Source organism: Octodon degus, unplaced genomic scaffold, assembly GCF_000260255.1.
Source record: "Octodon degus isolate 3935 unplaced genomic scaffold, OctDeg1.0 scaffold00119, whole genome shotgun sequence".
Lineage (NCBI taxonomy): Eukaryota > Metazoa > Chordata > Mammalia > Rodentia > Octodontidae > Octodon > Octodon degus.
Window position 1 is genome coordinate 422442 of NW_004524695.1, and position 23590 is coordinate 446031.

General features: G+C 42.7%; 1 protein-coding gene across 3 annotated transcripts; it reads right to left on the reverse strand.

Annotated features, from left to right (window-relative positions):
- Window positions 1-4892: 4892 nt before the first annotated feature.
- Window positions 4893-22659, reverse strand: LOC101566474 (butyrophilin subfamily 1 member A1-like). Of its 3 annotated transcripts, none has more exons than XM_023700006.1 (7): window positions 22545-22659; window positions 20745-20870; window positions 20156-20503; window positions 18238-18519; window positions 9262-9390; window positions 8128-8154; window positions 4893-5886 (listed from the first exon to the last, which is right to left on the reverse strand). In XM_023700006.1, the coding sequence occupies exons 2-7, from the start codon at window positions 20818-20820 to the stop codon at window positions 5258-5260; spliced, it is 1491 nt and encodes a 496-aa protein (XP_023555774.1). In that variant the 5' UTR covers window positions 20821-20870; window positions 22545-22659; the 3' UTR covers window positions 4893-5257. The 3 variants fall into 3 exon arrangements, with proteins under 3 accessions (XP_023555774.1, XP_023555772.1, XP_023555773.1); XM_023700004.1 differs by having other exon boundaries at window positions 20156-20506; XM_023700005.1 differs by lacking the exon at window positions 22545-22659 and adding an exon at window positions 22269-22535 and having other exon boundaries at window positions 20156-20506.
- Between the last annotated feature and the right edge of the window lie 931 nt (window positions 22660-23590).

The window sequence follows — 23590 nt, forward strand, 5'->3', positions numbered from 1 at the left end:
GGATTACAAATATTGGCTTCTTGGACCGAGACAAGGACTTGGAAATGATTCCTACAGTGCTCTTTCTGCCTCAGCCACCGAGTACTGGGATTACAGGCATGTGCAATCATGCCTGGCTCCTTCATTTGTTGATTTCCCTTTCCCTCAGGGAGTCCTGTGGTTCTCTTTCAGCACAGCACTATGTCCTGGTTCCCTCGCCGTAGGTATATAACACCCAGTGCCAACTCAAGCACCAAGCTGAGTGTCACCTATGACACTTAAGAGTGTCACACTACAGTGATAGGTTCCCCCCATCTTTGCAAGACTAAGGATTGAACCCAGGGCCCTCACAGAGGTACAACTCCAACTCTTCTTTGATAGTCTTGCTAAGTTGTTGCAGGGTTTAAACTTGAGCTCCCCAATGCTAGGTTTATATGTTGCTCTGGCATGTTTAGCTTTAAAATAACTAGTTTTCTTATCTGTTTTGCTTTTTGTTTGGTTCTGAGACAAGATCTTGCTATATATAGTTCAGGCTGGCCTTGAACTCACTAACAATCATCAAGCTGTTGCTTTAGTAACTCCAGTTCATAATCAGACTGGCAGGAGTCTCAGGAAAGATATGGCTGCCACACATCTTTTATTTTATTGAGAAACACATAGCAATAAGTCAGTTTCAAAACTGATTAATAGGACAGTTTCAATAATTAATACATTGTACATTGTTATCTTCCTAGTAGCTATCCATAGTACAAGACGCAGACAGGATATCCTGTCCAAACACTATTAGTACAAATCTTTCTTCTCATTGAATTAAGCAAAAGTAGCTGTATATCTATGCCAACTATTTTGCATATACAGATACAGAATGGTTTTTCCTTTCTATCCCTTTTTTGTTTAGTCCTGTCAGAAATGGGTATTCCATTGGTATCTAAATAGTATAGGTGCGTGAATTTAGCAAAACAATCCAACACAGTCCAGCAGTCCACAATAGTAGTGGATTATCCACAGAAGTTGTTGACTTGAGCATTTCACAGCTCAGCATATTAATATGGCTTTACTTTATATACCTCGTTTTTATACTTTTCTGCTGGATGGTTAAGACCAAGATAAAGCAAGACCTATATAACAAGAAATGTAACTTTTGTATCTGGTAAGGTCAGTCAAGTACCCTCAGGATTTATCCTGTAACCCTGTACCGCAGTTTGCAGATCCTTTGTGTCAGCCATGTGGATGAGTCACGGCCATTGCTTAGCCAATTTGCTCTCTGTGAAAGCCTGAGAGAATGTATTCTCTCCAGGTGACTCTCCTTAGGCACACTCTACATCATCGATCACATTGCTCTGTAGCCCCCATAATCTCCTTGATCAGAAAATTTGGGACACAATTGAGTTACATGATGTTACAGTATAGGTTCTCCTAATGTCCTGAGTCTTCACTGACCTTCAAACTGCCACACATCTTAATTGTCAGCCAAAGAGCAAAGTAGGAGAAAATGGTGTGTCACAAATCTGTTTTTATTATTTTTTTAAATTATTTTTTATTTTGAGACAGGGTCTTGCTACCCAGTTCAGATTGGCCTCGTGCTCACTTTGTAACCCAGGTTGGTCTTCAACTTGCAAAGATCCTCCTGCCTCAGCCTCTGGAGTGCTGGGATTGTTGGCATGTGCCACCATGCCTGGCTGTTTTTTAGTTTATTTTTTAAAACTATCATTTTAGCACATGTCTATTATCTTTGTACTTGGGAAGCTGAGGTAGGAGAAACAGAAGCTCAAGCCCAGCCGGGAAAATTTAGCTGGAATTCATCTCAAAAAGGGCTGGAGATGTGGCTCAATGTAAAGGTCCAGGGTCTAATCCCTAGTATGGGGTGTGGGCAAAGTTAAAGAGTATTTTATAGCATTATAGATGTGTTTTGGACAGGGTCTGGCTGGTTTTGAGCTTACAAGCCCAGGTTAGCCTCAAACTCACAGTAATTCTCCAGTGTCGGCCTCTCAAATCCTGAAACTACAGGTGTGTGCCACCATGGCCAGCCATTACAAAAACTTAGACCTCATGGATCTCCTGAAAGCATCTTGGACTTGAAACACTTTTTTTTGTGGTACTGAAGAACCCTGGTGCACCGCAAAACACTAGGCTATGTCCCCAGCCCTTTGTGGGAGAGGGCCTCATTAACTTTCAAGCTGGCCTGACACTCATGATCCCCTTGCCTCAGCCTCTGGAGTAGCTGGCATTATAGGCACATACCACCATTCTCAAATGAAACACTTTTGAGAATCCTGATCTCAGAAGGTCCCAGAGAAGTAAGACCATGGGCATTTGTTGGAAACAGCAGCAATGCCATGGGGAAATCAAGGAAGGCCACTAGACAGGGTGTAACTGATGAAATGCAATTACAGCACAGGCCTCTGCCATCCCAATGACCTCTGAACCTGGGGTGGAGCTCAGGTTAAGGGCTCTACATTGTTACACCTCACACTGGCCGGTCACTGGGAGAAGGTGGCTGAGCCAGGCTGCTCACTTCATAGAGCCTGGGAAGCAGGGAGAGGGCAGCAAGGAAAGGGACAGTGCCCAATGCTCCCTTCAGGGCACAATCAAAGGACCCCCCTCATCCCATCAGACCCCACTTCCATGTTTCCATCAGTGTGGGGACAATTTTACACATGAACTTTGGGGGACTATAACAGTCCCTGAGCCATGAATACTGTGCAGCTGGCCATGTGCCTCAATCTCAAAGCACTTCAGCACCCATGACGACAGTAAAGGAAGGTGCTGCTCCCGCCGCCTGTGGAAGGGTGCAGCACACAGGAAAGGTTTAGCATTGGAAATAACATGACAGGAGATCTCTCCCTTAGGAGCTCAGGTCCAGCTCCTAGTTCCAGCAGAAGCTGGTCCTAGGTTCATGCCTCTCCCTTTATATGACGACTCCTGAGCTAATGGGATAAAGGATTTTCCTCAATATCCTTCCTAAAGCTCTGACTCCAGACCAGTTTACTCTTCTCATTCTAACTTGCAGTTTTCTCCACTACCTGGTGAATGGCTGTGACGTTGGTTTAGTGTTACTGTGTGTCTCTAAATTCTTTACTTTTGTCTCTAAAAGTCAATGTTTGAAATTATGGAATTTAAACATTTAGCCGACTAATGTTTCTGCTATAACCCCAAAAACTAAATCAATGTGCACTCTAAACCTTGCAACAAAAAACCATAGCTTATGGGAAAAGAGCTAGGCACAGACAACTGAAAGACTCATGGAAATTTATTTCCCAAACACTAACAAAAACATACTGATGAGTACAGCTTGATGAGAAATGTAATAAAATTTTTTTTGGCGGAACCAGGGATTGAACTCAGGCCCTCGTGCTTGCCAGGGAAGTGCTTATTCTGAGCCATCTCCCTGGCCCAAAATGTAATAATTTTTAAGGAGTTATGAAAATAAAGCAGTAGCACACCAATAATTATGCAGTCAAGAAAATAAAAGACGTGTTTTATATTGTTTGGCAACTCTTGCTCTCAATGACTTTAGCTCATCATACTCCTAGAAATTTATCAGCTCATTGCCCCAAGCTGGTGTGAGCTGGCTCCAGCACGCCAGGAGGAATAGGAGATGAGTGACAACACTGCACAAGAAGCTAAATAAAGTTGGAGACTTTGCAATCTCTTCATGGAATGTGACACACCAAGCTACCACCTGGCTCCATGGTCTTTTTTTAACTTTTTTTTGGTTTTGTTTTGTACTAGGAATCAAACTCAGGACCTTGTGTTGCCAGGCTGAGCTCTCCCTAGGTTGGCTCCAGTCTTGGGTTTACTTTTTTGACATAGTCTGTAGTGGTCAATAGATTGTGTCATCTTGGTTGGACTGCCTCGGCAGTTCCACTCTGGGCTGAGGGGGCCCCGCCCCCTGAGTAACTCAGCACAAAACAAGGGATGTCCAGGAAGGATTCTGCATTCCACTTTCTCAGAAGTACTTCGGTCTTCACAGTCAGTTTGGACTTCATCTCCTGGCTACAGTGCAAACTCTTCGCCCTTGGTTTGGATCCTTTAAATTTTTGTTGCAGACTCTTGAGCTTCCGTCGAAGACCCCACGGCCAACTGATAGACACTTGCACAGAATCACTGCAGTGAGCTTCAGACCTTAGGACTGAATCCTTCAGTTTCAGGTGTGCAGACGCCCTTTGCATGCTTTCTCATCCAACTGACTGCTACATCTTGTGTTATATTTGTTCTTTGTATTATGCCTGTTCCTCTAGTAAAATCCTACTACAGAGTCTCACCACTTTGTAGCCCAGGCTGGCCTGGAACTCAAGGCGATCCTCTTGCTTCAGCTCCTGAGTGCTGGGATTACAGGTGTGCACTAGTACACCTGGTTTCCTAGGGTTTATTTCAAAGTGCCTAGCTGAGCAAGAAGCAGATGAAGAGAAAGGAACTATGTCCACTAACAAATTCCCCTGTGGATGGCTGAGCGTGGCTACTGGTGCAGTATGCACTTAATCTTGTCTTCCTTCAGCAGGATGGAGAAGGTGGGGGACTGGCAAGTGAGGATGCAGCAGGGAGATCAGGTGAGGGTGAGGGCTACTCGGGTCTAGGGGGCAGGTAGCTAGGGTTCCAAAGGGGGAAAGCATTCACAGTCCTGCAAATGTCTCTCAAGATGAGAGTTCATAAATCCATAAAAGACTACTTAACCGAGCTAATGAGAGGTCAGATTAAGATCTGTGCAAGGGATAGCTAGGAGGAAGGACAGTGGTTAAAAGCAAACTCTGCACATTACTCTAGAGCTCTACCCAGAATCTCTCCAACATTGCCACAGAGAACTATAGTCACTTCACTTTATTCTTCCTTTTGTCTTTTTTTTTTTGAGACAGGGACTCGCTACACAGTTCAGACTAGCCTGGAACTCACTATGTAGCCCAGGCTTGTCTTGAACTCTGAATGATCCTCCTGCCTCAGCCTCCCAAGTGCTGAGATTATAGACGTACACCACGTGTGGCCTTATTCTTCCCTATGTACATCATGCAAAGCATACTGCTTCACATCATTATCTATTCCATACACCAAAAAGTTTCTTCCTCTTAAATCATTTGTATGACTTTAGATTTTATAGCATAGCTCCTGAAGCCTGCCTGATCTAAAGAACATTAAGAAGCTTCCAATCCAGTCACAATTTTCTTAAGACTACTCTGCACTTACAAGATGAGGTTCTGGGTGATAAGCAGCAGCTCAGGAGAGGACACTGGAGAGGGGAGCTGAAAAGACCCTGCCATAACAAACTGTCACTTGTCCAGAATGGCTAGTGGTTATCTGTGACACCACAGGCAGAATCTTCTTCCACAGGGGGCAACAGTCTCTGATGGGCCTGGGCATCAACAGAGACTCTGACCTCCTCAGGTTCACCAGTTGCAACTGGACAGATGGTCAGGGGCTTATCACCACAAGACCACAAACAGAATATAGGACGAAGGGTGCCAGAGAAAGAAATGTTGGTGAATGAGTAGATATGGGATCCATCATTTACATTGTAGAAAGAGACAGCTCCTGATTCATAGTCTACGAAAATCCCAATCCGACAAGGAGCCTCTGGCAGTGAAAGAAGGACCCGGAGTGGGGCAAGGGCCCAGTATCCCTTTTCAGAACATTCCACAACCCAGAAGCCATTTGTGGGAGACATGAGGATGAACCCTTTCTTCATCACATTTTCTCTGCACACCCCAAGTAACCAGTCAGTCCTGTCTCCCACCTCCACCTCCCAGTAGTGTTTTTTTGAGGTGAACTGATTCTTGCCCAACACACAGGGCCAGGAGTCAAATCTTTCTGGATTTTCAGGTAGCTTCTGACGAAAACCTTCTAGTCGAACAGATTTTGAATCCTCAGATAGGCGGAGGTGGGAGTGGGCCGTGTCTCCATCCAGAGTCACTTTAACTAGAGACAAGAGAGTGACCATCAGTGAATGTTGAAGGCTACAGGATTTGCCCTCCCTTCAGTATGAAGCAGCATTCTAGGAGTGGAAAGGGCCCCTTGGATGGTAACCACCTGGCCTCTGCTCCTTCCAGGGCCCTGGGTGCCAGCACCCCAGAAGAGCTGACAGTGTCTGGAGTCTGAGTGCCTAATGTGACCTCAGTGGCCCTTCTTGGGTCACCAAGAAATACTAAGCTTCCCTCACAGTTTAAAGTCTTGAGGCTGGATGCGGTAGCCCATGCCTGTAATCCCAGCATTTTCAAGGCTGAGGCAGAAGGATTGCAGTAAGTTCAAAGTCAGACTACATTACACAGCGAGACCCTGTCTCAAACACCAAAAAACCTCAACCTTCCTCCACCAAAACAGTAACAGACCAACCAAAACCCCCACAAAAGCAAAAAGAACCCTCTGTGTTCATTGCAGTAAGTGTATTAGTATTTTCATTACTACTTATTCTAGGTCTTTGGACTCCTCCTTTTACTTGCGGTACAGCGGTCCCTCACTTATTGCTGAGCTTATGTTCTAGATACTCCTGCTGTAAGTGAAAATCAGCAAGGTAGTGATGTTATATTCATTTTAGTATTTGTATATATTTTAAGGCTTTATAAACCCTTCCTACTCTCTTATAAACCTTTCTCACACTTTTTAAAAACACTTGTAATGTTCTTAACCATTTTCTAAACTCATAAACCTAGGTAATTTTAACAACATATGCATATCTGTGTATTCAAAGTGGTTAGGATAGATATATAGTTACATTCTCTTAATGAATAGAGGGATTTGTTCTAATGGTGTTTGTAAATGGGATATTATGTCCGCATCTTGTACAGCAATTAACCACTAGGAAGAATGTATACAATGTGTTATTGAAACTTCTCATTGCTATTTGTTTCTCAATAAAATTATGGGAAAAAAAAGAATAAACAATACAGGCAAAGAAAAAAAACAAAAAAACAAAACAAATGAAGGACCATTTTGCATCTGTATATTCAAAATGGTTAGGATAGATACACAGCTACTTTCTCTTAGTTCAATGAGAAGAAAGATTTGTACTAATAGTGTTTGGACAGGATATCATGTGTGCATCTTGTATTATGAATAACCACTACAAAGACAATGATGTGCAATGTATTAACTACTGAAACTGTCCTATTAGTCAGTTTTTTTTTAATTTTATTTTTTTATTTTTATTTATTTGTGTGTGTGTGGGGGGGGCAGCTCAGCCCACCAGGGGGCAGGGCTGGCTGGCATGTGGTGCTGGGGGATTGAACTGTGGTCCCTGTGCTTTGCTTAGCTTGTTCTAAGTAGGTGCTTTAGACCACTGAGCCATCTCACCAGCCCCTTATTAGTCAGTTTTGAAACTGTGTCGTTATTCATTTCTCAATAAAATTTTTTAAAAAATTTTAAAAAAGATGTCATTCATGTAAATGTACCAGCAACCCACAATGACTGTAATCAGTATGTGTTACCAAGATGTACCAAAAAAACCCCCAAAAAACATATATATGGCTGGTGAGATGGCTCAGTGGTCTAGAGCACCTACTTAGAACAAGCTAAGCTAAGCAAAAGCACAGCGACCGCGGTTCTGGTCCCCGGCACCACATGCCGGCCGGCCCCGCCCCCTGGTGGGCTGGGCTGGCCACACACACACACAAAATAAATAAATAAATTTAATAAAAAAAAAAAAAAACATATAATGTATAGTACAGTATGTATTCATCTGCTAAAGAAATACATACTGCAAACAGTGTTTTATTTCTATTTAATATTCTTTTAATATGTGATAATTAACATTTTTAATATATTTTAATTTTTAAGGCAAAAATCATTAAAACTATACACATATAAATATGTATACAGTATTGCAAAATCCCACAATATAGCAAGAAATCATGATAAATAATTTAGATTAATATTTTTTGAAAACCTGCAGTGAGTCTGAGAAAGCTGAACTACAAAATAGCGAGGCACTACTGTACTGGGGACTGAACCTAGAAATTGCAGAGAGCACTACACTCCAGTCTACTTTTATCTATTTATATTTTGAGAAAGGGTCTGACCAAGTCATTAAGTTGCCCAGGAGGGGCTCCAACTTGCAAACTTCCTGCATCAGCCTCCCAGAGTACTGGTATCATCAGCATGCATCATGCCTGATTGGCCTTTAGCTGGATTTCAGAGCTCACAGAAGTGCTAAAGTAAACTGACCTGCGTGTAATTGAGCTTTATTCAATTCTGAAAGAAAACAGAAACACAGTCATAGCCAGTTAGAGCACATATTCTACATATTTAATAGCACAAGACAAAGTGAAACCAATCAAATTTCCAAGCATCTCTCTATAAAATGGAAGTTATCTCAAAGGGTCCCTGAGGTAGGGACCTAAGACAGAGGGAAACAGGAGTAGGCAAGATAGAACTAAGGACTACTACCATCTGCATGATTGCTGAGACTCTGGCAGGTCATGAGAACAGAAAACATGGTGTTATGAGCGTCCCCCCAAAGCCTCACGTGGTCATGGGGCAGTTCTAGAGTTCCTGATTAACTCATGATCCACTGGGACTATGGGTGTGAGTGCTGCTGGGATTAGTGGTGTGAGTACTTCCCCCAACCCGGGGCAGACAGCCTAAATGCAACTTAAGGGAGACAGACTTGCTCTCTGTAGCCATTGCTGCTCCTGCCATGTGCTCTTGTACTCCGCCCCCACCATGAAAGGTTGCTCTCTGCCATGTGCCACTCTGCCTTCGACCAACTGAGGATGGACTGAAACCTCCAGTAACTGTGAGCTGAATAAACCTTTCCTTCCTTCATTTTGAGTGTCGGGTATTTGTCCCCGCAATGAGAGGAGTAACTGAGACACACAGCTTGGTTTTGTTCCTGCCCAAGGTACCTGGGCTCTGCTGGTGGGTTGGGGAGAGCTGTGGATACCAGGCCACTGCAGCTGGGCTGGGGGTGAGTAAAGGCAACAGGGAGAACCCAGCACCTGCTTCCCGTACCCAAGCTCAGGTGTTAGGAGGTGAACACATTTCCTCTTCCTATTCTGTTTCTGCACCACACTCGCCTGGCAGCTCCCCAACTCCCACCCCCAGCTGTGTCCCCAAGGCGTGGGAACTGGTGACATAGTGCCACTACTGGCTCTCATGGTTCCAACTCTGTAAAAAAACCCTCCTTTCTCTTCAACCTTTGCACAGTTTATATACTCATGCTTCCTTTTGATTTTGTACATTTTGAAATAACAGACTGAAGAAGACTGCAACTTATAGGATAACTTAGTCGACCCCCCACTGTTAATTCTTTACTTGATACAAATACCTGTGAAGAGTAACCTATGCAGTAGGACTCACCTATGGGACCCCTTTCATCCTTTGTCTTTTCCTTTATGTATTTTCTACATAGTTGCCAAGTGATAAATATTCCAGTAAGTCCCATGAAAACTGCAACCACGATGAAAATCCAAATTGTGTTAGAGGGAGCTGAAACAAAAGCCCAAGGAAATGTTTATTAAGCTTTGCATATAACCCCCACCCTTCCCCCATATGCCCCATCTTGCTCTAATCAATGACCAAGTCTTCCTTTGTCAGCAACAGTGGCTGCTCCATCCCAACACTTTCAGAAATGTTTTGAATCTCACTGGGAGGAAAGAAAAAAAAAAAAGACCAACAAAACAAGAGTCATTTGACGCATGCGCGTAATCCTAGCACTAGGGAGGCTGAGGCAGGAGGATTACTGAGTTCAAGGCTACATAGTGAGATCAGGACCAATCTGAATCACATAGTGAGACTCCTGTCTCAAAACAACAAAAAAAGTTATCACAGTTGGGAACTGTTTGAAAAAAAAAGATTTACTTATTGAGGTTGATTTCAAAATTCATCTAAAGTGCAAAGGTAGATGGGAAAGAGCATCTGTGAATGTGACAGAATTGGGTTCTACTGATGACCTTCATGAAAGGGAAGATTGCCCACTTACTGGAGATTCCCCGATCTACCTTCTCTCCTCTCAGGATTCAACCGGGAAAAGGCAAAAGGTCGTGCAGCCTCAGGAATCTTCCTTGCCCAACTGACATGTATGTGGTGATGGACTCAACAAGGTTTGTTTTTTTCAAGGGAAGAATTTTTTTGGAATAGGCATTCTATTGCAAAAAACCAATCTCCCAGGGGGAGCATGGTAACACACCCCTGTTATCCCAGCACTCAAGAGGCTGAGGCAGGAGGTCTGTTGCCAAGTCTGAGACCAGCCTGGCTACAAAGTGAGCTCAAGGTCAGCCTGAAGTACACAGTGAGACCCTGCCTCAAAATAAAATGAAATAAACAAAAATCTCCCATTCTCAAAAGTTGAAGAGACATGCTTGAGAAGCACTATTCCCTAGACGGAGGGTCCTTTTCTTCTGGAAAAGTGCAACCTTGTCTTAAAAAAAAAAAAAGGGTTTTTTTTGGCTGGCTCAGGCTGCCTTAAGGGTGGATGTGGTGTGGCATGTGGAACTGGGAGTCGAACTGCAGTCCTGCAAGCCTGATTGGGTTTGCCCATGCAGGCCCTTAAACAACTGAGCTAACTGGCAAGCCCCCTAAAAACAAAAACAAAACAAAAAAAATTTTTGGGGATGGTCCAAAAGTTAGGCCAATATATCCACCCAGGAGTTATACAAACACAATCGCAAAGAACTTTTACTGAGACACTCAGTTCAGTCTGCAGCCATTCTGAAGATGACAGTCTCTTTTGGCTAAAGTCACTACTTGTTAAGTTTAGGAGAACTTCTCTTAGGAAGAGGTTACTGTCTCATTAACTCATTCATTCATCCATTCATTCACCACACACTTTTACTGACTGCACAGTATACGGCAGGCACTGTTCTAGACCCAGGATGCATAGTAATAAATAAAGCCCACAGATACCTGTTTTCATGGCATTCACACTGTAATTCTCTAAGCCTATTACTCTCTCACTTATTACCCTTTATAAGATGGGAGATTACTATGCCAACGTATATGCTGGGATGTGAAATCATTCTTATGTAAAATTCTTTATGGACTGGTCTTGTTTATACTATTGTAACTATTCTAACTGGCTTGTCCCTTTAGAATACCCAGAATATTGTGGGAAATTAATATGATTTACCAACACTGAGTTAGACATTTTTTTATTTTTTAAAAAATTTATTTATTTGTGTGTGTGTGTGTGGCCAGCTCAGCCCACCAGGGGGCAGGGCTGGCTGGCATGTGGTGCTGGGGGATTTAACAGCAGTCCCTGTGCTTTGCTAAACTTGTTCCAAGTAGGTGCTTTAGACCACTGAGCCATCTCACCAGCCCCCGAGATGGACATTTTCCTACATACCATCATATTTAATCCTCAATAATTTTTATGAGATCAAAACTTTTCTTACTATTTTTATGTACTAAAAAATGAGGCTTGACTGGGTGTGGTGGTGCACACCTATAATCCCAGCACTTGGGAGGTTGAGGCAGGAGAACTGCTATGAATTCAAGGCCAGCCTGTACTACACAGTAAGACCCTGTCTCAAAAAATCAAAATCAAAAACAAAAAGAAAGGAAGAAAAGAAAATGAAGCTCAATAATTCTTAAATTTCATTTGGAAACAGAAGAGACCTAGACTAGTAAAAACAATTTGTGGCAAGGCAGCAGGCTTCATAATCTCTGACTTGATATACTATAAAATAGTATGGCACTGAAAAAATAAACAAAACAAAACAAAAAACAGACCAGAGGAGCAATGGAACAGATTAGAAGATGCAGAAACAATTTCAAACATTCAGCCACCCTACCTTTAACAAAGAAGGCCAACATCTTCCTAGGAAGAAAGATAGCTTCTATGTATGCATGTATGTATGTATGCATTTGGTACAGAGTCTCACTATGCAGCTCAGACTTGGTGTGATCCTCCTGTCTTCAGCCTTCCCAGTGCTGGGATAACAGGTATGCCCTTTTTCAGTATCTTGCCATAAGAATTAAAAGCACCATGCCACAGTGGTAACATGTGCACCCATGTTTATAGTTGTACAGTGTGGAATAGCTAAGTCTTGGAAACTGCCCAAATGCCTATCAACTGATGAGTGGATAAAAATTTTTTTTTTAAATACAAAGAAGTACTACGCTGCTGTAAAGAACATTAAGTCTGATACATTTATAGCTAAATGGATGCTCCTTGACAACATACTCAAGTGAAATAAATTGGACACATGCTTAAATCCTGCATTGATTCTCAGTTGCAAGAAACCAAAAGTACAAATAAGGAATACAATTTATAAAAGATACTGGAAAATAGGAAGACAATGTTCAAATGACAAGGGACAGGGTAAGGAAAAAGGAAAGACAGGAAAAGGGAAAAAATGGAAACAAAGATTTTTGTGAATGAGGGAAACGGGTTGAAGGGAAGGGAGGGGAATGGTTAAAAAAGAAGTTATATCATGTACAGGTACAAATCCCTTATAAAGGCTATTATAATTATTTATCTAAAATGTACCAATAAAAATAAAAAAGAAAATGAGGCCCATGAAAGTCAAGTATTTGAATGTTGCCTGAGTTGCTCAAGTAGTAAATGGCAGTGACTCTGATTTTCTTTACATGAAATTCTATGTGAAAAACAATTTTTTAAATTTATTTATTTTTTTTAATCATCGTTAGAAGAGAAAGTTTGATAAGGGGTACTGAATAGTGTTATAAAACAATGACATTAGAAATTCTAGGGCTGGCGATAGCTCAGTGGATTAAAGTGCCTCCTTAGGCAGACACAGGGGGCTGGGGTTTGATCCCTGGCTTGCATGCTGGCCGCACCCCTGGAGGTGCGCTAAACCTGTGATTGAGACTGGGCATGGTGGTGGCCCCTGTAATCCCAGCACTTGGGAGGCTGAAAGCAGAAGAATCACTAGGAGTCTGATCTACAGAGACCCTGTAAACCCAGTCCTAATTAAAAAAAACAAAATGCACTTCCGATAAGGGGTACTATAGTGTCATAAAACAATGACATTACTACTAGTTAAAGGCTGGATATTTTATTTCTAAGAGTTACAGTTTTTTGCTGAATTGAGAAATAGAAGAAAATACCTACACTGAGAATGTGATTAAGTGGAAGAGAATGTATTTAATGAGATTAGTGAAAGACAATAGGTATAGAATGCATGGTCAGTAAACTGCATGGATATAATTAAGGAACAAGAATGTAAAATTTTGTAGCCTGTGTGTATGTGTCTTCAGTGTGGGGAATCACAGAACATGCCACCATGCCCACGAGATTGCCTGTATGTATTATCTAACTTAGAATCTACATTTTATAGGCAGAAATGAAAATTTAAAAGCAACAAAAGATAATTCAAAATAGAAGCAAACTCCTTATTTTGATAAAAGTTTTATAATACACTTACAGTTGTCATAATGGTTGGAATTTTGAGTAATTTCCTTTTGAGGTAAGGATGTGAACTCCTATTATCCTGCACGGAATACCTTAGCTTGTGTCTAATTAGACAAAAGCAAAATAAAAAAAGTAGGAAAAGTAAAAGTCATGATTTGCTTATGCCACATATAAGCTTATGTAATGGGTTGAAATAAATGTGGCTCTTGTTATTTTTCTATTGGGCAAAGTTGGCAGGGACCTCTAGCTCTTTGAGCATCGCTTCCTGGCTCAAGTGCAGATCCTTCAGCTTGCTAGTGTTGTACACCACTGACGTGTTTCCACCCTAACCGTATCCTGTGCTAACAGGCCCCATCTGGGGCAAGTTCCTCTTAGCGCTCAAAACTGTGACAACCTCCTAGCTGTAAACAGCACGCAGCTATATCAACAAGGCTTGCTATAAAGGACTGAGCTCTGCTGGGCACGGTTGGTTTGCGCCTGTGTGGAGTGCTGCTGGTTAGCCCCCAGACTGGCTAATAAAGGCTCACTAAATTCTGATTCGTTCTGGTCTCTGTCTCTATTTGATTGGAACCTGGAACAGTTTATATAGAAAATATACTTAGAAAACAATACAAAGAATCAATAAATTGAAGAGTTGAAAGATGCTCCACAGTGCCATGACTGTAGTTAAGCATTCCTGTCATGTTTTAAAAATGAGAAGTGGGTTTAAAAAAATAATTTTTTTTTCTTTTGTGCAGGGTCTCACTACGTAGCTTGCAGCGATCCTCCTAATAGCATGTACAGCCATAGAGTACACAGGGAAAAACCTAACAAAATACACGCAAGAACTCTACCATGAAAGCTACAAGGCACTGCTAAAAGAAACTAAAGTTCACAGAGTCAATGCCAAATTCCCATCAGTTCATTTTACATTTTGGTTGACAAGCAGATTACAAAACTTATATGGAGGGCTGGGAAATAGCTCAGTGGCACAAGTGCCTGCACTGAGTTTGATCCCCAGTACTGAAAAAAACCCACAAAAAACTCAAAACTTAGACTTACCATGCAGCCAGAGTGGGGCACATTCGTGTACAATCCTGGCCTGTAAAGTTGTGAGGCCTCAAAGGACAAGACAAGGCTGCACACAGCTGAGGACGGTTGGATCCAACCCCAATTAAGTAAAAAAGACTGCAGCTGCGCACCTCACTCTTGTGGTGAAGGCCTTCCAGGAGACAGCACAATTCTAAATTAACATCATGTACTACTTGGAGAAGACCTGGAAGGGACTCCCAAGTCCTGCCCAGATTCCTGCATTTTCTTCAATATCCCCCTCCTTTGTTTGAAAAGCTATTGAATATGGACTGCCCGGGTGAGTTCTGAGTTTTGTTTTTTTTAAAAATGTATTTAGTACAGGGTCTTACTGTGTAGATTGGACTCATAGTGATTCTCCTGTTTTCAGCCTCCTGCTACATTATGTTCTAAACCCCAGAAAATCTCTGTACGAGGGCAAGAATCCTCTTGTAGCCCTAAAATCATTTCATTTGTCTCACTTATTTAAGCCTTCGCTGTCCACTCATTGGGACATTGCAGGCCTGATCAGTCTGTAATAACTTAGGGATATTATTTATCCTATAAGAGGCAAAAATGACCTGACTGATGGTGGATTTCTCATGTGAACTATGGAGGCCGGAAGGAGGTAACATCAAGTGTTTCAACTGCTAAAAGAGAAAACTCCCACTAAACAAAATCTTTCAGGAATGAATATGAACAGATTTTCAAAAAAACCTTGTTACTTGTAGACTTACTCTAAAAGAATGCTAAAGAAAATTCTCTGAACAGAAAGAAACAATGAAAGAAAAAAGCCTTGGACTATAAAGAATGAAAAAAGAATCAACCAAACAAAAATGAGTAAATATAATACATTTTCCCAATTCTGAGTGTTCTGAATTGTTTGATATTTAAATTGTAGCACCATCTAACTTCTATGTACACCATAAATGTACATAGAAGTAACCACACACTTATTATAAATGGGCGATGGTGAAGGGACAGAGAGGAAGGTAAGTTCCCAAACTGTACTTAAACTGTTAAAATGGTGACACCCCAAGACTAATGTATTTTGTATATTATAATACTTAGAGAAACCACTAATAAAACAGCTATATAGGGATCCATGGAGGTAGCTCAGTAGGATAAGCGCTTGCCTGGCAAGCACAAGGTCCTGAGTTCAATCCCTTGTACCACCAACAAACAAACAAATACAACTATACAAAGACATACTCAAAAACATACAATAGCATGTGCTTGTGTATGTGTGTGCCCATGTGTAAACCCAGTACTCAGGAAGCTGAGGCAGGACAATCACTGTGAGTTCAAGGCTAGCCTGGGCTACATACTAAGACCCTGTCTCAAAAATTATCCCCAAACTCCCACAAAAAACACTAAAAGTAAACTACAGACTTACCCAATATAACAATTACATTAAATGGAAATGGTCTAAACACATCAATTAAAATAAATTAGGGGAGCAGATTTAAAGAAATATTCCAATGATATATCATAGCAAAATTTATTTAAAATTTCAGAAGGCAAGTGTGATAGCAACTTGATTGACAAGAAAGATGGCCTAGGACAGTGGTCGTGAACCTATGGATGTGTGTTATTTGATTTTAAGACAGAACATGTTAATGTATGAGTTGTTTTTTCTCAACTAAAACCTCAGAATTTAGGTTTAACTGCAGTATCGCATTGTGCCTTAAGTAAATGGGTTTTGGGTTGGAGTTTGAGCACTATCTCTCAAAGGTTCACCACTTCTGGCCTAGAAGACGAGAAAAGCCCCATTTCTGAGGGAGTCCTGGGGTGTAACCTTGGGGACAGGTCCTCAGCTCAGCTGTAGCGCAGTGGGCAGTATTGCCCTGCCACGCCTTCTTGCCATGATGTTTCTGTCTCAGAGCCCGCCAACTCTAAGCTGAAACTGGCCCTCCGTAGACACTGATGCAGCAAGTTAGGAGTGAAAGGATGGAAAAAGTTGTGTCATATAAACATTCATCAAAGCAGGAGTGGGCAAAATATTAACAGATAAATAGATGTCAGATAAAGAAAATGAAGGGACACCTCTTGAGAGGCTCACTGTGTGGGGTAAGTGGTCAGCCCACCAGGACAGCAACCTTAACTGTAAATACAACCAAGAAAAAAGTTGCAAAATGTGTGAAGCAAAACCTAATAAAATTTAAAAGGGAACTAAACTCACAATTATAGTTGAATTATATCATCTCAGTCATTAATATAACAACTAGAGAAAAATCAGTAACTCAACAAAACTATTCAATAATAAGACACTCTAAACACAACACCTTACATAACTACAATGAAGATTATTTTCAAGTATCTACAAATCCATACCAAGATAGCTCATATCCTTAGGCACAAAACTGCAACAAATTTCCCACACGAGTTTCCAACCATATAGAATCAACCTACAAAGCCATGGGCCAATACCAGAGTCTCCAAGGAAGCTGAACCGTGTGATTTTCAAGGCTGGCTTGGCAAGCCCAGTGAGGAGGCCGCCCTCTTCCCACGAAACTGGATATGCAGCAGACTGAGGGATAAGCTCCTTGCTATTATTATTATTATTATTATTAGTAGTAGTAGTAGTAGCAGTACTATATCAGAACCTCACACTTGCCAAGCAGGTGTGGAGCTTTATCTCTAGCCCTCTAGTATTAGTTTTGAACTAAAACCCAACAAATCCAAAAAACCCTATGAACAAGTAAATATTTTTTAATATTAAATATGAAAAATTCCAACAAAATATTAACAAATAAAAGTAAAATATCAAAGAATTATACAATATAAATATTAAAAGAATTATAGTTCCTTATTGATATCCTAACAATCACATGGTATCAACTAACACAAAAGAAACAGCTGACTATGAATATGACTTTATCACAAAAACTCACAGAAAGCTTGTCGTGCCCTGGGAACATTCAGAGAGAGGAAAAAAAAAAAAAAACCTCACAGAAAGCTGCCTGGGGTGACAAACATTTGTGATTCCAGCACTCAGGAGGCTGAGGCAAGAGGACTGCTGTATGTTCACAGCCAGCCTGGACTACACAGTGAGTTTGAGGCCAGCCTGAACTGCATAGTGGTACCCAGTCTCAGAAAAGAAACAAAACCTCACAAAAAAATAGGACTGGAATTTCTTCAACATGAATAACAATAAAAACCTTATAGTTAACTTTTTTTTTTGGTACTGGAAATTGAACTCAGGACCTTACACTTGCTAGACAGGTGCTGTGCGACTGAGCTATAGCCTTAGCTCTGAGTTTTATTTTTTTGAGATCAGCTTTCACTATGTAGCTTGGGTTGGTCTTGGACATGCAGTGTTTCTCCTGCTGTAGCTTCCTTCAGTGCTGTGATTACAGGCAAGTGCCATCATGCCCAGGACAGCCAAGAGGATTGTGAATGACAACAAACTGAGAATAAAGCTGGTATGTGCACTCTCCTCAGCATTACCAATGTAATGCAAGTGACTAGCTGGTGCCATGAACATCTATAAATGTTCATAATGTGAGGCCTGTATCTGTGAAAGTTCAAAATTGAAATGTTTGTAGTTTGGAGACATACTGTATTGCTTCTGGAATGACAAAAATGAATATGTATGCTCTGTACAGATGTAAATGTGTTTCCTCAAGTTTTCTACCCATAATTTGTTGAATCTATGGAAATGGAACTTAATGACACAAAGGGTTAACTATTTCTTAAACATCCTAAAAAGCTGGAATCTAAGATCTATATAGAGCTTATACCTCCAAAATCTTTACATATCTGGTAACATTTCTCAGGGCTGCATCAAGACAGCAAGCCAGAGATGGTTCAGAGCTGAGGGAAGAGTACACATCTGTCACATGCGAGTAGATGTCCCGAGTGCTGTGGTCCTGAAGCTGCATCAGCACGCGAAGCAGCCTTGTCCCACTGACCTGCCACGGAAATTCCTACTTCCTTCTGCTGGCCAAGGAGCAGGTTGTGGACGCAGCACGACACATTCTCCACAGAGGTGTCCCTGATGATCACGGAAGCTGCCACGGTGAAGAGACCCTCCTGGTCAGGACTCTTGGACTCAGACGTGGACAGAAACTTCTCCCCTATGGGAGTTCTCCACCACACCTGGGGCTCTGGGTACCACCCCACAGAGGTGCACTCCAGCCGGATCTCGCCGCTTTCTAGAACTTCCATGCTGATGTGAGGGTCAGAGCCCAGGGCTGTGGAGAGAGAAGGTGGTTAACCTTCTAGAAACTGTATAACCACAAAATTACAGCATTTCTAGACAGAATCACAGTAACCAGGAATAGGAACAGAGATCTCAATTCCTCATTTCATAGGAAACTCAAATGAGGAATCTCAATTCCTTGTTTTATTTTATTTAACTGTATTTTAGGGAAGAGTCTACAGGGTGTTCAGGGTCTCAAATACTAGATTGGACTCATAGTGAACCACCTGTTTGCAGCCTCCCAAGAGTTGGGATTACAGTGGGTGCCACCACACTCAGTTTCAATAACCATGGGGACAGGGCGGCACAGCAGGCCCGGGGATTGAACCCTTAGGCCCCACAAAGTGCTCTTTTAGGCAGAAGAACAGTAAGTCCACAGGCATCAGGGGGGCAGGAGGTACAGGCCGGAGCCATAGCAGTGGGAGAGGAGCCCTTTTTTGGGAAGAGGAAACAGGTAGAGAGCGGGGAAATCAGGCAGAACATCTACTCTACTATGGGACAGGCAAGGACTGGAGAAAGGAAAACTGTTTCCTGTGCTTTTCTCTGGATGACTATGGGAAAGGGCAGAATCACAGAGGACTCAGCATTCCTTTTCTGGGATTCCCTTAAAAGGTTTCTATTTCAGGTTCCTCATACACTTAAGTTACTACTTCTGAGACTTGACTTTGCTGCTTGCTCCTTTTTTTTTTTATAACTATAGGACACAGAAAACACCTAGCCAAATATATAAATATAGAGCTTTTGCAAATGAGGAGACCAAAAGATGGAAGGAGGGAAGGGGGAAATAAAGAGAATGCAGATGCGTTATGTGTATGGACCAACTTTCCACGGTGGATGTAGTCATTATGTACTACAAATGGGTATTAAGAAAAACTAAAAAAGTAGCTGGGTGTGTTGGTAAACACTCGGGAGGCTGGGCCAGGAGGACTGTCCTGAGACTAATGCCAGCCTGGGCGCAGTGTGACTTCAAGCCCTGCCTAAATTACAGAGTACAAACTGCCTAAAACAAAACAAAAGAAAGCATCCACTAAAAAAGTACATATATATCTCATAAATATGAATGCATATTTATGTCAAGATGTTAGCAGATTTTGGTATTTTCAAAATTGGGTCTGGGGCCAGGAAAATAGTTCAGTGGCATACATGCCTGCCTGGCAAGCACAGAGTCTGATCCCGGGTAACCCCACCACACACACACACAGGAGCGGGGTGAGTCTGTGACTCATAGAAGAGCCACAGCTTTGTCTTGTTAAGTTTCTAAGTTCTTACAAGTAATTGTCAAGATGATTCTTTCTTTCAACGTATAAAAGCACAGGGAGTAACATAAGCTGCTGCTTACAGAGTTCCGCTGTCATGGAGCTGAGATACAGATTGCACCAAGATATTTTCAATATCTGAGTAGCTTAAAAAATATTAAAAAGCATTACATTATTTTTCACTTTTTTGGTATCAGGAATCAAATTCAGGACCTTGTACTTGCTGGGCAGGCGCTGTGCTGCTAGGCTATATCCCCAGCCCTACAAGTTTTTGGGGAACTTCTAACCACAGTGGTAACACTTCACCATATTTGTAAGCCACTTTCACATACCCCTTAACTGACCCCAAGAAGCAAAAACCCATCTACTCACCAGCCACTCTCAGCTGCAGGAAGGCCTCTCTGCGGGCCTGGTTGTCTTTGAAGGAGCACCCATACACCCCTTCGTCAAAGACCCTGATGCCATGTATCCTCAGTGCCGCATGCCCTGCGGTGATGTTGTCCGTGACTAGTGTCACTCGGGCCTGGTACTCAGGCATCTGCTCTCCCTCCTGCTCTTGCCCATCCTGGTACAACATCACAGCTGGTGAGAGTGTGTTCCGGAACCACCGGAGTTCCATGTGCTCAGCACTCACATTTGGTGAAAGGTAACAGGGCAGCTCAGAGTCTTCACCAACTAAGGCCAGGATAGGCTCCAGAGGTCCAAGGACTTCAAAGGGAGCTTCTCCACAAAAAAACAAAACAAAGAGTAGGATCTGGGTGAGGTGATGGAACTGCAGACTGACAGGAATTAGGCTCAGCCTAAAAGCAGACTTGCTCATGCTCTCACTTGGGGTATCCACCTGGGTTGCACTGGATCCTTGCATCCCACCTGGGAAGAACTGGGATGGCTTGTACTTGCAGACACATTTCAACCCAGGGGGCTGGAGCAGAGGACAAGTTGGGGAAGAAGGGAGACTTACCTGTACCCAGTGAGAGCCACTGCACAAGCATAAGGGTGAACAGACACCCAGGGAGGCAGCTGGGGAACATGGCCATCCACGTTGTTTCTGGAGCCGGATACTGACATGACCACCAGGAACTTCAGCCTAGGGATGAAAGTAAGGAGGTAACTGTGGGCTCAGGAGTCCCTTTCTTTTCCACAGGCCTCCAACAGTTCTTTCCAACAGTGTGATTTGCGTCTAAAGCCCATCTCTATTGTCTCTTCTTCAGTGAGGATTTTCAGTTTTCCCTAACATCAGCACCCTACAAGAAACTGGGCCATAAAACCCTAAAAGAAACAGAGGAAAAGGGAGGCATTGTATGTATTAGTAAGTCGCGTATGAATGAATAAATGATGGGATTACTACACCAAAAACCCTTCTAGATAGGTCACGTTGTCATATTGAAAGCATTCAGGCTGGAGAGAAAGCTCAGCGGCAGCGTAAGCACGTGTCTGGCAAGCACAAGGTCCTAAGTTTGATTCCCAGTATCTCCCCCAACTCCCTAAAAATCGAAACTTTCAACAATCAGTCGGTCCCCTCCCCCCAAAAGCAGCAGTGTTTGCAGGAAAGATGTGAAGGTTAGTACCCTGTAGGTCTTTGTGCAGGGATCCCAATATTTAAAAGACTGCTGCCCGCTAGTTGTAATAATTTAGGCGGGGTTGGTGAGATGGCTCAGTGGTCTAAAGCACCTACTTAGAACAAGCTTAGCAAAGCACAGGGACTGCGGTTCAATCCCCCAGCACCACATGCCAGCCAGCCCCGCCCCCAGGTGGGCTGAGCTGGCCACACACACATAAATAAATAAAATTAAAAAAAAAATAATTTAGGCATGCCTACAATCCCAGCACTCAGGAGGCTGAGGCAGGAGGAAATGCCTTGGTTCCAAGCCCCACCTGTGCTACACAGTGAGTTCAAGGCCAGGCTGCACTACAGAGTGAGATTTTAATCTATAAATAAATAAATCATCATTTGCCGTCAAGGTGATTCTTAAGGTGTGAGTGGCAGAGACAGTGATAAAGAAATGACAGAGAGGGGGCCGGGGAGATAGCTCAGTGGAATAAGCGCTTCCCTGGCAAGCGCAAGGGCCTCACTTCAATCCCCTGATGCCGCCAAACAAACAAACAAAAATTCTGTGAGAAATGTCAGAGAAAGCCAAAAAGAGACAGTGTCCAGGTTAAAAGGGGAACCTGCGTCCGGGGCTAGGTTTATCATACTGGGGCAGTTAAGCTGCTCGGGTCAGGGGCTCCACACAGTATGGGTAACTAGGGCACCCGGAAAATATGAGGCTTAAAAAACAACATACATATAAATCTTTAAGATATTATTTCCTCATTACGGACGACTCAGTGGAAGGTGTTCACACTGAGCTACATATACTCCCAGTCTCCCCCGCCTCTACTTTTGGGACGGAGTCGAGGAAGCTCCCCGACGGGGCTAGACTTTAAGATCCTCCTAATTGAGGCTCCCAGGATGCCGGGATTACGAGCCTGGGATTACACTCACCCCCAGTCTAAGGCAAGTTTACTTTTGAAACCTGCTTTTGCTTCTTCCAGACAGCAGTTTCTAAACGCATTCAGCCGGCAGGCTCCATCCGTCACGCTGTCCTCCTCCCTCCACATTCCACCAGTGCGCGGCCCCTCGGTACCCCACGCTCAACTTCCCAGCCCTGTCTTCCAGTCCTGCTTCGCTTCCGTGCCCCCCACGTACGCCTTCAATCTCCATCTGTAAATCACGGATCAAAGAACCCAGGCAAGCAACAGTTCCTCATCGTTACAATACCGTTACACTTCGCAGCTTCACCAAAACAGCGCGGGGAACCAGGCACACCGCCAACTTGGTAAACCGCTAACCCGCTAGGTGGGGAAAGCCAGCGGCGCTCGCGTGACCCCGGACCAGACGTGCGCGGACGCGACCTAAAACGCTACCTGTGATTGGCTGGAATTCGGCTGCTGCGATTCGCTGAGCTCGGCTCACACGAGTGTAGGGTTACAGCGCCTTACTCGAGCTATCGACTACGGAGGCATCTTTAGGCCAAATTTACTGTGAAGCGTGTTTTGTATTAGCTTGAGAAACGGTAAGGAATTTTTCGCGGACAAATTTTCTTTTGCGGAACCGGGGATTGAACTCAGGCCCTTAAGCTTGCCAGGCAAGCAGCTATTCTACTGAGCCATCTCCCCAGCCCCCAAATTGATTTTCTGATTGCCTCAAAAATGACGATGTTTCTTATCAGTTGCTAGGCGGTTAAACTCTGGGGAAAGTGAAGTGAAAACTGAACCTGCATTGAATTATACACATTGAAGAGAAATTCCAGCCCTGCCTCCTAATGTGAGTTTACGTGTTTGAATCATTAATGTATGTGTGTAATCAGTATTTAGAAATTCAACTATTTTATGTCCTTATCGTAGAAGCATCTGCCGACCTGAGTAGAAAGAAATTTAGTAGAACGAGAGGAAGATTTGTATTATGTGTACCATTTGAATTAAAATTATATGCTAGTAATTTGTTAGCATCTGCTTCTAAGTAAATAGGCGCAGGAGGAGGTCATATGGACTTTCCAACTTCCACAACTGTGAGATACAAATGTCTGTTGTTTGAAGAGCCACCCAGCCTATGATATTTTTGTTGTAGCAGCTTGAATGAACTACAGCATGCTCCTGTACAACCCAGTATTTCATCTTAACAAATCAGCTATGCTCTTGGTACTTTTTATTGTGTCCATTTGCATCGAAGGTTTACAATCAGATTATTGAATTGGAATAAATTGAAAGCACTATCTTTTAAGCCAACATTTTAGGTGCATCATTTAATTCCAGAATTATCTACTT